The 15920-nt window shown below is 40.2% G+C and overlaps 1 protein-coding gene across 1 annotated transcript in view; it reads left to right on the top strand.

The window, feature by feature from the left end:
* Positions 1 to 480: 480 nt before the first annotated feature.
* CCDC158 (coiled-coil domain containing 158) overlaps positions 481 to 15920 on the top strand; it is an 85935-nt gene continuing 70495 nt past the window's right edge. The window contains 7 exon segments of the mRNA XM_047799399.1: positions 481 to 616; positions 6062 to 6279; positions 10797 to 10906; positions 11023 to 11350; positions 11705 to 11781; positions 12984 to 13094; positions 13751 to 13865. Coding sequence (XP_047655355.1) covers positions 547 to 616; positions 6062 to 6279; positions 10797 to 10906; positions 11023 to 11350; positions 11705 to 11781; positions 12984 to 13094; positions 13751 to 13865 — 1029 coding nt within the window. The 5' untranslated portion in view covers positions 481 to 546.

The raw sequence follows: 15920 nt of genomic DNA, 5'->3' as shown, positions 1-15920 counted from the left end.
CCCTTGCTCAGTGGGTTAATGATCCCGCTTTGCCGTGAACTGTGGTGTAGGTTGCAGACTCGGCTCGGATCCCAATCCCGCGTTGCTGTGGCTCTGGCATAGGCCAGTGGCTACAGCTCAGATTAGACCCCTAGCCTGGGAATCTCCATATGCCGCGGGAGCGGCCCAAAAAATAGCAAAAAGACAAAAAAAATAAATAAATAAAGTATTCATTTTTTATTTTCAGATTGTCTTTAATAAGCCACTTGGCTATTCAAATCAACAAGTTATACAGTAAGATTCTATTCACTTATTAATTTTAGGTAATATATTTCTGTGTATTTCCTAAGTGAAAAGTTATTACTGAATTTCAAATATGAACAAAGTCAATTCTTCCTCTATGAACTTTTTGCATGTAATACCTTATTAATAAAGATTGAATCCCTGTCTTTTATTTTTTTAATTAAAATTTTTTTAATCCTTGTCTTTTATAGATAAGAACAAAAAGCCTAAATAGGGAAGCATTCATATTTCAAGATCTCTAAGAAGAGGTAGCACATATTTAATATGGAACAAAAACCTTGTGAATCAAATAATGAAGAGCTCTTGTCAGGTAGTGGCATCACATCCAATGCAGGTATGTGTTTTTTATAAAACAAAATGGGAAAAAAATGAGAAATATGCAGTCATCATGTATTTGTTCAAGCTCCTATTTTTGTTTTAGTTTTAACTCTGCAGGGTACAGACCTTGGTCATGAATGTTTACCAGATTATTTATAATTCTGCTTTTTTTAGTCTTTTAAAATAGCATATCTGTTTTTTAGCAGATGTTTACTTGTTTGGTTTCAAGATCATTTCCATGTTGCGGCCCTTCAGCACAGGCCATGTTTCTCTAAATGCCTTCTCTTCCTCTGTCCTCTCCGAGACCGAATTCCACATCATTTGACTTCTTTTACCTTAAATCCCCTCCCCTATACCTCCAGGTCCAGTCAGGTACCCTCTGCTCCCTCCATTGTCAGAAATGTCTCCTGAATGCATCTTCTCTTTCCATCCCCTTGCCACTGTCTTAGTTCAGGCTCCCATCAACACTGATGGAAATTAATTCAGTCAACAGCAGGTAGGAAAACAGAAACAGGTGTAATAAATAGGTGGCACTTAATACAGGGAATTGGTGACACGGGTGTTGAAAGAGCTGAGGAGGGAATTCCTGTCATGGCTCAGAGGTTAACGAACCCGACTAGTATCCATGAGGATTCAGGTTCGATCCCTGGCCTCACTCAGTAGGTTAAGGATCCAGTGTTGCCGTGAGCTCTGGTGTAGGTCACAGACACGGCTTGGATCCCATGTTGCTGTTGCTGTGGCTGTGGTATAGGCCGGCAGCTGCAGCTCTGATTCAACCCCTAGCCTGGGAATCTCCATATGCCATGAGTTTGGCCCTAAAAAGACAAAAAAAAAAAAAAAAAAGCTGAGAAGCCTCACAGGAGATGAGACAACTCAGAGATTAGACACTGCAGGAAGCTGCTACCAGATTGGGACTAGAAGGACCCTGAAAACAGAAACTGTCATAGAACCACGGAGAGAGCTGCCTGCAGGAGCCACCACTCACTGCCAGCAGCCCTTCCAAGGCTGGGAGAGGAGCAGCTGGAGACAGACCAAGGGCCTGGGAGAGGAGCCATCCTTCTGTAACCTCTCGATGCTGCCTCCTGCCTCTGACCTTTCACCAGCACCTCCCATTGGGAACCTGCCAGGAAACCGGAAGGAACAGAGCCTGGGAAGACTAGTTCTCTACCACACGACAGAACCAGAACAGGGCAGCACAGAGGAGGCAGGATTATCCTGCCATTGGGCAGGTGACCTGTACCCTGCCTGCTTCCCCTACCTTGTCTCTCTCCTCGGGAAGAAAGCATCCCAAGTTCATTCTCAGTTCCAGGCCTGTGGTTTCACCAGCCTGCTGAAAAATCTTTATGTTAGCACCCTTGTTTTGTAAAAGCTTCTGCTCATTAGGATGCTCATGTCATCGTCACCTCCGCCCTGCTATAGCCATCAGCCCTCGCTCACCTCCCGCCTGCCCTCTCTCCCTCATTCTCATCAGGGGCACAGGCCCTGAGCTCAGGGGCTGTCACTCCCTCTCCAGACACATCATCATCATCCCGTAACACCATTGCCCTCGGACATTTGAACCTAGTGTTCCAAGGAAATCACTCTGGCCCAAACGATTAGATTTTCTCTTTTTTGCTGACTCCAGTGACCTCTCCCCCTGCCCAACATTTTATTTTGAATTTTTCCAAAATGGCAGAAAAATTGAAAAAAATAGTACTCTGAAGACCTTAAATACCTTTCAACTGAGACACCAGTTGTCGGAATTTTACTGTATTTTCTTTATCTCTATACCTACAATTTATATTTCATTTTGCTGAAGTTGAAGGCATCATGATTCTTGCCTCAAAACCTAAATGTGCATCATCTTAGAATAAGGGTGATTTTATACATGGCCACATCATTGGATCTAAGAAAATTACTGTCAGTGCACTATCATCTAATTTGCATTCATGTTTAAATTTCCCAGTTGTTCCCAAAAAAAGTTAGTAAACTTTTCAAAGAATCCAGTCAGAGATCATGTACTGTATTTGGTTGTCTGGTCCCTTTACTCTCTTTAAATCTGTAAGCAGCCTCTGTCCTTTTGCTGTTGTTTCTGATGGCATTTCTTTGAGTCCAGACCTGTTGTGTTGTAGAACGTTGCACCTTCTAGACTTTTCCGATTGTTGTGTTTAGATTCGAATTAAAATAATTGGGCAAGTTTTACGTTAAGTGACATTGTCTATTTTTACATCAAACTTTAGGGAGCACACATTGCCAGATCCTGCTGATTTAAAGTTAGACTTTCCCCTTTACAATTAATATGTAACCTATCAATTACCAGGCTGGCCCTACTGAGACCTACTGAATGTCCTAGTACTAAATAATCTTTCACTCAGTAGTTTTAGCATTGACATTCCTTGCCTAAATCAATTATTACATTGATGATTTTCTAGTTTTGCCATAGTTATTAGCTTCTATTTTTCACGAAAGAAAAACTTTTATTATTATCACTATAGATCCATAGATTGCTTTTAAATTCAAAGTGCTATAATGCATTGTAGTCACTTTGCTTTTGATGCTCAATTGTACCAAATTTGGCCAGCCACTTTAAGCCAATTTCTATGTCTTTTATCTTTTTTTTTTTTTCTTTTGCCACACATGCAACACGCAGAAGTTCCTGGGCCAGGGATTGAACCTGAGCTACAGCAGTGACAGCACTGAATCCTTAATCACTAGGCCATCAGGGAACTCTTTCTGTGTCTTTTTAAAACATAAGCCCACTTCACTGCTTTCTGGCACAACAGAATGTTCTAAGCTCATGTTGTCCTCCTATTCCTCCAGGCCTAGAATCAATTGGCTAAGGAGCCTGGTTCCTTTTAGTAGTAAATAGTACTCAGACACCAGATCTTGAGTGCATATTGTTTTTAAAGTGTATTTGGGTGTGTCTAGGAGTGTTCAGTGTCTAAAGCTTGGAATTAGATTTTTTGTTTGTTTGTTTTTCTTTTTAGGGCTGCACCCCAAGTATATGTAGGTTCCCAGGCTAGGGGTCAAATTGAAGCTGTAGCCGCCAACCTGCACCACAGCCACAGCAACACTAGATCCGAGCTGTGTCTGTGACCTACACCACAGCTCATGGCAATGCCGGATCCTTAACCCACTGAGCAAGGCCAGGGATCAAACCTGCAACCTCATGGTTCCTAGTCAGATTCGTTTCCACTGCACCACGACAGGAACTCCAAGGAATTAGTTTTTTTTTTATCTTAAGTTCACACTAGTAACTCAAATTCAAATCCAGTACCATCGAGTTCTTCCTTATCTTCCCATTTCATATCTGTATTTCCCTTACAGTGAAAACTCAAGTTTCCAGAAACTTCCGTGTGTTCACTTATTTCCTCTGTTCTACAGTACACACAAAATCATTCCAGCGTCACAGCAACACTGTTACATTAACCACTTACCTACTAAGTAAAGTTCACGTGCTGTCAGGAGTTGTGTTCTAAAGTTATTTGACAAAACGGTTTTCTCCTTGAAGTTATGTTGTCAACTTACTGTACACTTCGATTTGCTTGTTTCTGTTGGCATTCAATTTCATTTTATCTTTGAATATGTATAACATGTATATGCTTCAAAAGCGAACCCTTCATAAAAAGGTGTAATCAGTGGATTCTTGCTGCCATGTGTCCTTCCTGTTCTGTTGCCACACATCCCTGTACCTCTGTTGATGGCAGTTGTCATGGGAGTCTGTCTTATTCTTCCAGTGTTTCCTTTATGCAAAATTAAGCAGATGCCACACACATACACACATAGATATGCGCAGACACTCTTGTTTCTCCTCTCTTACAGCAAGGGAAATTAACCGCCACCTATTAAAGGAAGGAGTATCAAAGAATTTGTGAGCATGTTTTAAAACCTCTACAGTTTGTCTTCTATATTTGTATTTCTCTCACATAAAAAGTACACTCACTCTGCTAAGAAGGCCTCTAACAGTCTGATCCAACACAGCATTCATGGAAAGGCCATGAAAAGGCCATGGAAAGACACATAAAAAGCTGTGTCTGTGACCTACACCACAGCTCATGGCAATGCCGGATCCTTAACCCACTGAGCAAGGCCAGGGATCAAACCTGCAACCTCATGGTTCCTAGTCAGATTCATTTCCACTGCACCACGACAGGAAAAGACACATAAAATGCTGTGTCTTTTTATGTACATTAGGTTCAAGTGTGAGGACACTCAGAAGGCCTGTGACACCCAGGGTACAATGGTGGGCAGGCACATGCCTATTCAGAAAGTGATAAACAGGCGCACGTGTCCATCACAATTCTGAAATGAGCTGAGCACTGGTTGACAGCTCAGCACTACATTACCTACAGCCCCTGGTACCAGCTGCTGGACCCTTGGGTCTGACTTCAAGTTCCTCCTTGTGCCTGAAAGGTGGCACATGTTCTTATCTGAGGGGCTTCTTTCAGGCTGCTCGTGAAAAAGCCTTGCTCTCTCTCTCTCTCTCACCACCTCTGTTCCTCAGTCTGAGCCAGTGCGGGCTTGAATGTAGTACTCTCTGGGAGCCTTCCATGACTCTCACTGGGTTTCACTTTCTTGCCTTCCTTGTAAGCATTAATATTTGCCCAGAGTGCTCTTCCTGGCCCTCTTCTCCTTTCACTCTGTTCCTTACCCCTGATGGTCCCGTTGACTCCAGGGCATCACTGGAACTCTCATGCTGCTCATTCCCAGGTCCTATTCCTAAAGCAAAGCCCTCTCCCAGACTTCAAGTCCTTGTACAGTATTTGCAAGTCGACATCATTACTTGGATGTTTCTGCAGGCCCAAACTGAAGAGCAATCTTTGACGGCCCCTCTCTGTTACTTACACATACGTTGCTTAAATCCAGGCCTTTGTTTCTGTCTTCCTGGCCTTTGCCCTAGGGCAGGCCCTCACCCTGTCCTGCTGCACTGGGAAGGGCCTTCTCCTACTTGGGTTCTCTTCCTCCTCTACCCCCATCCAGTGCTTTCTCCCCATAGAAGCCAGGGAACCTTTCCAGAACCCAGACCTGGTCATTACTATCCCCTCCCTTCAAGTGCTAGATACCCCCTCCCATAATTCCCTAGAGCTTCCAAGGTGAAGTCCAAGCTCCTTGGCATGACCACAAGGCTTAATCTCCTATCTGGGCACTACTTTCCTTCCATCCAGCATAAGCCCTGCCACTTCAAGGCTCCTCACTCGTGATGATGGCACTCCCTCTGCCTGCAATGTCCTTCCTTCCTCCCATCTTCCAGATGAAGCCGTCTTGGTCATAGATGCTGCGAGGCTCTGTCAGCTCAAGTGTCCCTCGGTCACTAGCCTCCCTAACCTGCTCTCCCTTTACCTTGTGCCTCCTCCCAGAGACTGCCTCTCTCCCCGTGAGACCTTGAGCTCCTTTGGGGTTCGAAAAGGGAATTACCTGGGATAATGTGTGCCACAAGATTATTTTGTTTAGGTAATTAATTAGTTAATCCTTTAATCTTTAGGTTCTTCAGGTCCATTTTTTATGCCATCTATCCGTGGAACAATAATTGAAAACACATCTTCAACCGGGACTTTGACGCAAATTCCTTTTTTCCCTAAATATGAGGTGGAACTTGATTCTCACAGAAAAGTCATTCCTTACCCTGGAAAAGAACACATTGAACGTGTTTTGGAAGAATATTCACATCAAGTCAAAGATTTGCAGAGAAGACTAAATGAAGTGAGTTGCATTCTTTTCCTCTGGTTCCTGCTGCCATTTTGGGAAGACAGTATGGCATGGTGCCTTGGAACAGAACCTAGACTTTCTGGAAGAGAGTTAATAGTGGATTCATTGGTTAAACGTGTTAATTTGGCCTGTGCCTTTTATTTCAGTATTCCATATTGGGCTGATGAAAAGCCTACATACCTATTTATCTTTTGTTAATAATTAGTCATAATGCCTTTGGTTAATGGTGTAATTTTTTCTCGGCTTTATTTTATTTTATTTTTTTGTTTTGTTTTGTCTTTTTGTCTTTTTGCCTTTTCTAGGGCCGCTCCTGCGACATATGGAGGTTCCCAGGCTAGGGGTCCAATCAGAGCTGCAGCCACTGGCCTATGCCAGAGCCACAGCAATGGGGGATCCGAGCCGCGTCTGCGACCCACACCACAGCTCACGGCAAAGCCAGATCCTTAACCCACTGAGCAAGGCCAGGGATCGAACCCGCAACCTCATGGTTCCTAGTCGGATTCGTTAACTGCTGAGCCACAATGGGAACTCCCCGGTTTTATTGAGGTATAATTAACATACAGCACTGTGTGCATTCAAGGTGTACTGCATAATGATTTGACTTAAATATATCATGAAATGTTTACCGTGATATGTTTAGTTAACATTTATTGTCTCATATAGATTAAAAAAAGAAAAAGAAAAAAAAATTTACTTGTCATGAGAACTCTTAGGATTCCTCTCTTAACAACTGTGACATATCACACAGAGTGTTAACTGTTGTCATCATGTTGTACATTACATCCCAGGGCTTAGGTTGTACCTTTGACCACGTTCATCCAGTTCCCCCTCTCCCTACCCCGCCTTTGGTAATGACAAATACGACCTCCTTTTCTGTGAGTTTTTTTGGTTTTTTAGATTCCATATATAAGTGAGATCATCATATGGTACTTGTGTTTCTCGGTCTAACTTATTTCTCTTAGCATAATGCCCTCATTTTGCATCCATGATGTCATAAATGGCAGAATATATATGCATACATCACAACTTTATCCATTCTCCTGTCAATGGATGGGTTGTTTCCATGTCTCGGCTGTTATGAAGAATGGTCCTTTGCACAGATATCTCTTTGATGTATTTTCAGTTCCTTTGCCTATATTCCCAGAAGTGGAATTGCCTGATTACATGGTAGTTCTATTTTTGATTTTTTGAGGGTCCTCCATACTATTTTTCATAGTGGCTGCATCAGTTAACAGTTCCATCAACAGTGGACAACGTTCCCTTTTCTCTACATCTAGCATTTGTTTTCTCTTATTTTTTTCATGCTAGCCATTCTAACAGGTGTGAGGTGACGTCTCATTGTGGTTTTGATTTGCATTTCCCTGATGATTAGTGATATTGAGCATGTTTTCATGTACCTGTTGGTCATTCATGTATATCATCTTTGGGAAAATGTCAGGTCCCTTGCCCATTTTTAATTGGATTATTTGTTTTTTTTTTACTATTGAGTTTTTAAAATATATTTTGAATATACCCCTTATCAGATATATGAGGTGCACATACCATTTTTTTCCCATTCCATAGGTTTTTTTTGTTTGTTTTATTAATTGTTTCTTTTGCTGTGTTTTTGATATAATCTTGGGGAAACTGGAGTAGCTGAAAATGTTATAATTAATTATACTCATCTGTAATTATAATTAATAATTAGTTCAGGGCTGCTCTCCTATCATGATACCTAGTTTTTCTTTACAAAGCAGTGTTAAGAGAGTAAGCTTTTAGGTGTATGTGTATGCATGATGACTAAATGGTGTACAGAAATTAATTGATAAAAATTTCAAGTGTACCTTATGTAGAACCAGGCTGTCTTTAGTCAGCTTTGCCCTTGCATGTTGGATCCTCATAGTCTATAGCCTAAAAGTCGTACTTAAACAAGGGCCTTTGTGATCTGATCTTTCCCTGCGCATTGTAGCCTCTTCTGCTACCTGTTCCTATACATACCCTCCATCCCACAATATCAAGCTGCTTGCTCATCCCTGATGTGCCATACTTTTCTAGACCTTCATGCCTTTGCCCAGGTCCGTCCTCTTCTCTATCCTATTATATTTCCTTTCTTGAGTAGTTTTTGTTTTTCCTGTGCTTCCTAATTGCCTTTCTTTTTCCTTATACTATTTATCTTCATCATATACTCACTTTAAAAATTATCATGTAGGTTTTCTGTGAAACTCTGCTTTAACCCAGGACTTCTTTTATCTAGTCTAGATGATTTTCTTCTTAGGCCTGTTGTACAACTGTTTTCTTGAGACTCCTATCACTGCTTTCTTGGTTGGATCCATGATTTCCAGGATTCATTTAGTCAAAACACATCCTCAGGAGCTTCTTAAAGAGTATATGGAACATACATTTTATGAATTTTTTCTTCCTGAGAATGACTTAAGTTGGGTAAAGTTGAGGAGTTCCTTGTGGCCTAGTGGTTAAGGATTTGGAATTGTCCCTGCTGTGCCTTATTGTCACCACAATGGCTTGGGTTCAATCCGTGGCCCAGGAACTTTTTCATGCTATGGGTACAGCCAAAAAAAAAAAAAAAAAAAAAAACCACTGGGTAAGTTGAAAGTCATTTCCTCTCAATCCTTTGAAATATCATGTCCTTGCACCCAGCACTGCTGCTAAGAAGATGTCGGATGTCAACTGGACCCATGTTCCTTTGTAGATGGTGTATCTGTACTTAATTAAGGCTTCACCTTGGAAACTTTAGGGTCTTTACCTCTGAAATTCCACTATAATGTACATAAGTGTGGATTTTTGTTTTTTCATTCACTTTGCCAGAGACTCAGTGGACCCTTGTAGTCTGAGATTTGTGCCTTTCAGCTCCGAGGAATTTGGTCGTGTGGGGGTTTTGCTTTGTTTTTTTCTTTTTTTCTCTGTTTTCTTAGTTTTCTCTTTCTGAATCTCCTCTTAGTTAAATATTATCTCCTAGGTTGAACCTCTAAATCTCTTACCTTTACTTTCAAAATTTTTGTCTACTTTGTCTTCAGTCAGGTGCCTTTCTTTCCTGACTTCCATGATTTCTATTGCAACTTTTTAGTTTGCAACCATATTTTTAATTTCTAAGAACTCTTTCTTCTCCTCTGATCATTTCTTTGTCATGGTGTCTGTTAGAGCTAAAAGATCTCTCAATTTTCTCTGTAATACAAGTTTTGGAAATGTTCTTCTATTGTTATGTTATCTCTTTTGGATTTCAGAGAGACAGCGGTGAGTCTTGGTTTGAAGCGAGATCTTGATTCTCTGCTCAGGAGTTGAACCTGGGCAGCCTGGGTGAAAACCAAGAATCCTAGCCACTAGACCAGACAGAGGCTAAAAGCAGGAATACACACCCAAAGGAGGAGAGCAGGTGCAGGTGTTCTCCTGAATGAGGAGCTCAGCAGAGAAGTGATTAAACCACTTCTATGGGGCAGTTCTGGGCCTTTGTTTCCCTTTGGCCGGTTATCTTGTTTTATTTCTCATCCCTGATCCGACCCAGGGCCCTCCCTGATATGTGTGTGCATCTTTTGACCAAGACGGATTCCAGAGCAAAGGGTTTTGGGACAGTTATCAGGACCTATTATGGCCTGGCACCCCCTCCCTTTCTGACCCAGAGGGGTCTCTCTGCACATGTGGAGTTGGGGGTCACCCTGACCCCAAAAGACCCCTGATCTTTTCCCTAAGCAGGGCCTAGCCCTCTCTGCCCCTGCCAGTACCTTTGTTTAAAGTGTCCACAGAAGATGAATTCCAGGTACTTACCTTGTTCCTGTTGTTATTTCTATCTTGAAGTACAAACAGGTGTCTGGTTATAAGTGACTGTCCTGGAGCCCATCTGTCTCTTCCCTCATTTTGTTTCTCTAGGTCTTTTTTTCTGGATATTTGCTCATTTGTTTAATCTTGGTCTCTTTTTTTTATTTTGTAACATTCCCTCAAGTGTTCGATGGTTTTTGGCCTTTTGTTCACACTCAAGGATGAACAACAACAAAACAGATGGCAGTCTCTCTGTGGGCAGCACGTAGTGGCTTTACTTTGGAATAATTAGGTGGGGCATCAACTGTTAGGCTGGGAAATCTCTCAGTGCCTGATTTTAGAGATCTTTGTGACTTCATTTGTAGTAGAGCACCTTGATTTTTGAATGGTGGTTGTCTGCTGCCAAATTTTTTAAGTCAGTTGAAGGTGGGGGGTTGACTTTTCTATATACATAATTTTAACCAATTTTCCTGTCTTCGGGAATAGAGTTTATTCTTATGTCTGTCTTGAGCCAGAAGTCAGATTTGTTTGAGAAACAATGTTTTAGTTGTAAAGTTTGAGATTGAAAGTTTGAGACTGTGAAACTCTGGTATTCCAGAAATCTAGGTGAGAAATAACTAAGTAGGCCTTGAACAATGGTGAAGGGGAGGCAAGTGTACATAAAAATAAATCATCGATATGTAGATATTTGGAAATTATTACCTGTAAGGAAATATGTTCCTCTGATGAAGACTAATTTGCAGGACTTTTTTTTTTTTTTCCAGAGCAATGAATTGCATGAGAAACAAAAGTTTTACTTAAGACAGTCAGTCATTGATTTGCAAACAAAACTTCAAGAGATGCAGATGGAGAGGGATGCCATGGCTGACATCAGGTTGGAATTCCTTACCTAAAAGTATCTTAGGCTGTACTCTGTGAAGTGTAAAATCACTTGTGTGAATCTGAGTTTTATCCACATTATTTCTTTCTTCTCTGTCATTTATTTCATAGACGAAGGGAGAGTCAGTCCCAGGAGGATTTAAGAAATCAGCTTCAAAATACAGTTCATGAACTCGAAGCTGCCAAATGCCTTAAGGAGGATATGCTGAAAGATAGCAACACCCAGATAGAGCAGCTGAGAAAGATGATGCTTGGTCATGAGGGAGTGCTTCAAGAAATCCGATCAATCCTAGTTGACTTTGAAGAGGCCTCAGGCAAGAAAATATATGAACACGACAGCATGTCTACCCTCCACTTCCGCAGCATGGGCTCAGCTATTAGTAAAATCCTAAGAGAATTAGACACAGAGATTTCTTATCTTAAAGGGAGGATATTTCCAGTAAGTGGTGAGAACACTACATCAGCTTTATATTAAAATTCATTAAGACAGTAGTATTAGGCATGTAATTTTTAATACTCTTCACAGTAAGCCAGGTTCTCATTTTTCTCTAAAATAACAAAGGAACTTCTACAGTGTACTCTCAATAAAGGGAACAAACCTGACTTACCTGTATAGTTTCATCAGAATATAGCCAAAATGAAAGACCTAATAAAATACTGTGATAGAATATATTCGACTTTAGTATTAGTTGTATTTGTCTTTCTAAAGCATTCCCATTGTTAGAAAATCTTTAAATTTTCTAAGCTTTAGATTTGCCAGTTCCTAAATCAATGACTCTTTTTTTATACTCAGGTAGAGGATCAGCTCGAAGCGCTGAAATCTGAATCACAGAACAAAATGGAACTACTTCTTCAACAACATCAAGATAGGTAGGTTCCACACTGAGGAATAGAAATTGGTCATAGTGAAACTATATCACAAGTCTGCAGTCTCATTAGCAATTCCAAAATCTAAAAAGCTCTAAAACGCAGAATTTTTTTTTTCGTAGGTTTGTGACAAACTTATGTTAAAGAAAAATTATTCTGACATTTGTTTAAAAAGTAGGGAAGACTTGATTCAAGTCTGTTGGGTAGGAGTTTGAATGAAAAGTGATCAGACTCAACTCTCAACACAAGGACAGATGGGGATTCATAGCCAAGAAGCAGGATGAGGGGGTCAGTGCCGCAAAATGCCTAGGAGGCAAGAGGGTGGGGGGACTCTCACTAGCTGACTTAGGAGAGTCTTACTAAGCCTAAGCTTCTTACTGTGGCGGGGGGTGGGGGGATCGCCAAGAGACGTCTGACTAAAGTTCCATCAAGATGAGAGTCTTTTGTCCCTCATTTGTTGGCAAAACCTGATCTGAACTAACATAAAGCTTTTTATAGTCGTTGTCATTTACTGTGTCTATTTAAAAATATTGCATTAGTATGGGACACTTTCCTAGAGCTCTCTGGAGCTGTCGCATGATGTTTAGGACTGTTATTAAATATTTTTTAAAAATTCTGAATTCCAAAACCTAACTGGCCCCCAGAGGATTTGGATGAAGGCTTCTGGATCTAACTTAGATACTTGTCAGAAAAAAAAAAGATTAGCATGGAGTTCCTGTTATGGCTCAGCGGAAGTTAATCTGACTAGTATCCATGAAGATGCAGGTTTGATCCCTGGCCTCGCTCAGTGGGTTAAAATATCTGATGTTGCTGTGACCTGTGGTGTAGGTCACAGACTTGGCTTGGATCTGGCTGTTTTATAGGCCAGCGGCAACAGCTTCAATTTGACCCCTAGCCTGGGAACCTCCATATGCTATGGGTGCAGCCCTAAAAAGACCAAAAAAAAAAAAAAAAGAGTAGCATACTCAAAGCCAAAACAAGGGAGTTGTCTCATGGCACAGTGGGTTAAGGATCCACTGTTGTCACTGCTGTGGTGTAGGAACCAACCTGGGAACTTCCATCTGCTGCAGATATAGCTCCCCCTGACCAAAAAGCCAAAACAAGACATTAAATTTGAGAGTTTGAAAATCATTAATTTTTAGAATAATTCATTGTGAGGCACAATCTGTATCAAATAACAATCATAATAACAATTCTTTTTGTAGGATTGAGCAGTTAATAAATGAACATGAAATTGAAATAACAGGACTTACTGAGAAAGCCAGCAGTGCTCGGAGCCAAGCTAATAGTATCCAGAGTCAACTGGAAATCATTCAGTATGTGTGTCCTGGTGCTTTGAAATGGATAGTCACTTGGCATCATTTTTTTTAAATTAATTTTTCGTTCTAAAATCTTTTTAAAAATTGCTTCATAATTGATTCTACAAGAAGGTAAAACTTTTCTAACATTCAAATGAACAAAAAAGATTATTTAACATATAGTAGGTAATAACTTATAACCCTATCAGAAATATTACTGCAAGTATTTGGGTCTCTTGGGATTGGATGTTTCAAATATTTTTTATATTTCAGTTGATAAAACACTATATATGTGTGTGTAAATATATATAAATTATGTGTATATATATACAATGTACAATATTATATATATAATATATATTATGTATATATATCATATAAATAATTTAATTTAATAAATTGAGCTCTTGTGTTTTATGTGGACATTTTCAGTCATATCCAAAAGTAGAGAAGAAAATTATATAATGAACCCCTGTGTATTTATCACCTACCTTTAATAGTTAACATTTTTGAACTTAAGCTATTAAGAAGCAGTTTTGGAAAATAAAAGACTATTGGTCTACTAATGCCATATTAAATAATTAGTGGAAGTATCTAAAGCTGGAGCACCCTTAGGCAATCACATTTATTCATAGTTTGCTATTTGCTCTTATTCCCCCTTTAACCGTTCTTAGAGAACAAGCAAGAAACCAAAATTCAATGTATATGCGTCAACTCAGTGACCTAGAATCTACTGTTTCTCAACTACGTTCTGAATTAAGAGAAGCCAAAAGGATGTATGAAGACAAGGTGAGTTTATTTTTTGCTGCTTCCAGAGATTATTATACACAGAATCAATTATGTAGTTTTTTATATAGTTTATATAGTGTATATATTACATAGTTTATATAAATTATATAGTTTATTTGAAAATAAAGAATCAAAGCAATTATTTAAAATTAAAAGCATTTTATAAGATAGATGCTAAATATTTTTTATGTTAAATTATAAACAGTTTTTAAGTTGTTTGCTCAAATTAATTCATTCTTAGAAAACTTCAAGTAAGTTTCTAAAAATGAAGAATAAGGTCATTTTAATGACTTTTACAAGGCTCACCCTTAGCAAGTAATTTGGGACCAGCTGGTTCCCCCCACCCCCCAATGAATACTTTAGGGCCTACTTCTTCTCTTACTTCAACTCCTACTTCTAATCATTGTATGACTAGCAAACTAAATTCACTTTAAGGTTAGTCTAAATAAGACATAATTGAGGACGTAAATTTTCATCTCTCATCACACAGGTCCTATTAAAACCAGGTATTAATATTTACTGTTGTATCCTGTCCTCTTGTCCAAAGCTATTCATTATCAACCGTCTTTCCAGAGCTTAGGTTTTTGTTAATTTCTAGGGCACAAAACAGTATCCTATTTTATGAATGCCACCTTTCGTCTTTAAAATATCCTAGTTTGGAAGACAAAATCCGCATATAACCATCTTACCTCCAAGAAAACCTACAGTTCTAACCACTTGTAGCCAATTTCTTACACCTTAATTAATTAGGAAAAAATAGAGTTTAGGAAAGATGCCAGATTTTCTTTATAAAATAACCTAATTTTACAGGGTAATAGTATAAGAAAAAAGCTCCTTATAGAAAGAGGCAGTTGAATATTGCAGCACTACTTCTTCCAGTTGTTTTCCTGCCTTTGGGCAACCCCTCCTATAAGGACCACTATGCTGGCCACAGGAGGGGGCTCTTTCTCCTTTATCCTCTAATTTAAGCATGGACTATAAGACCTCAACTTCAGTTTGTTGTGGTACAGCTGAAAGAATGGAAAATTTTTTTTTTTTGGTCTTTTTGCCTTTTCTAGGGCCACACCCACGGCATATGGAGGTTCCCAGGCTAGGGGTCTAATCAGACCCGTAGCTGCCAGCCTATGTCACAGACACAGCAACACTGGATCTGAGCTGCGTCTGCGACCTATACCACAGCTCACGGCAAAGCCGGATCCTAACCCACCGAGTGAGGCCAGGGATCGAACCCACAACCTCATGGTTCCTAGTCAGATTTGTTAACAACTGAGCCACGACGGGAAACTCCTAGAATGAAAAATTAAGGTATGACTTTGCTATAAAAGTCTAAACAATAAAGAGTGACGTGAAACTATATAACCTCAGTTACAAGACCTGTATCATCTACAGGGGCTTTCAAACACTTTTGATCACCACCCACAGCAGGAAATGCAGTTTACATACACTACATCTGCCGACTACACACATACCGCCCAAGCACGCTTCACAAAACAGTGTTTACCTGTATCGCTTATGATGCTGGCTCTTTTCTGTTCTCTCCAGATACTGATCTGATGCTCACTGAGCTGATTTCATGTTTCATTAGTGGGTTGCAGCATGAATAACACTGCCCTCCAAAACCTCTTCCTTGGCTGTTGGCCTAGATCCTTGGGTCAAAGGTCATATCAGCCACTGCCACCCAGAAGCAGCTTTAAGGAACCACAGACTTCTTAAAGGCTAAACTCAAGAAACAAAAGCCCAGAGAGAAACATTTCTTCTTTCTTGCTTCTCAGAGGCCTCCTGTTTGTGTTCTAGTTTCTTTGCTCAGGATGAGCTTTCTCCCTGAAGATTGGCATCAGGAATATCCACCCCATTTGGAGCAGATCATGCCCCACAAAAGGCCTGATCTCACCCTGCAGGATGGTCATGATTTCAGTACAGCACAGGGGAGAAAGATGCTTTCTTCCTCAGGTTTAGTGGAGGCAGGCTTCTTGGCAGACCTGAGTGCTGACAGTGAGACAGGAACCAGGAGAGCTGCTGTATTATAGTCCAGTGCTGTAACTGATACTCATCACA

The sequence above is a fragment of the Phacochoerus africanus genome, chromosome 10, assembly GCF_016906955.1.
Source record: "Phacochoerus africanus isolate WHEZ1 chromosome 10, ROS_Pafr_v1, whole genome shotgun sequence".
NCBI classification, from domain to species: Eukaryota; Metazoa; Chordata; class Mammalia; order Artiodactyla; family Suidae; genus Phacochoerus; species Phacochoerus africanus.
This window is presented reverse-complemented; position numbering and strand designations above follow the sequence as displayed.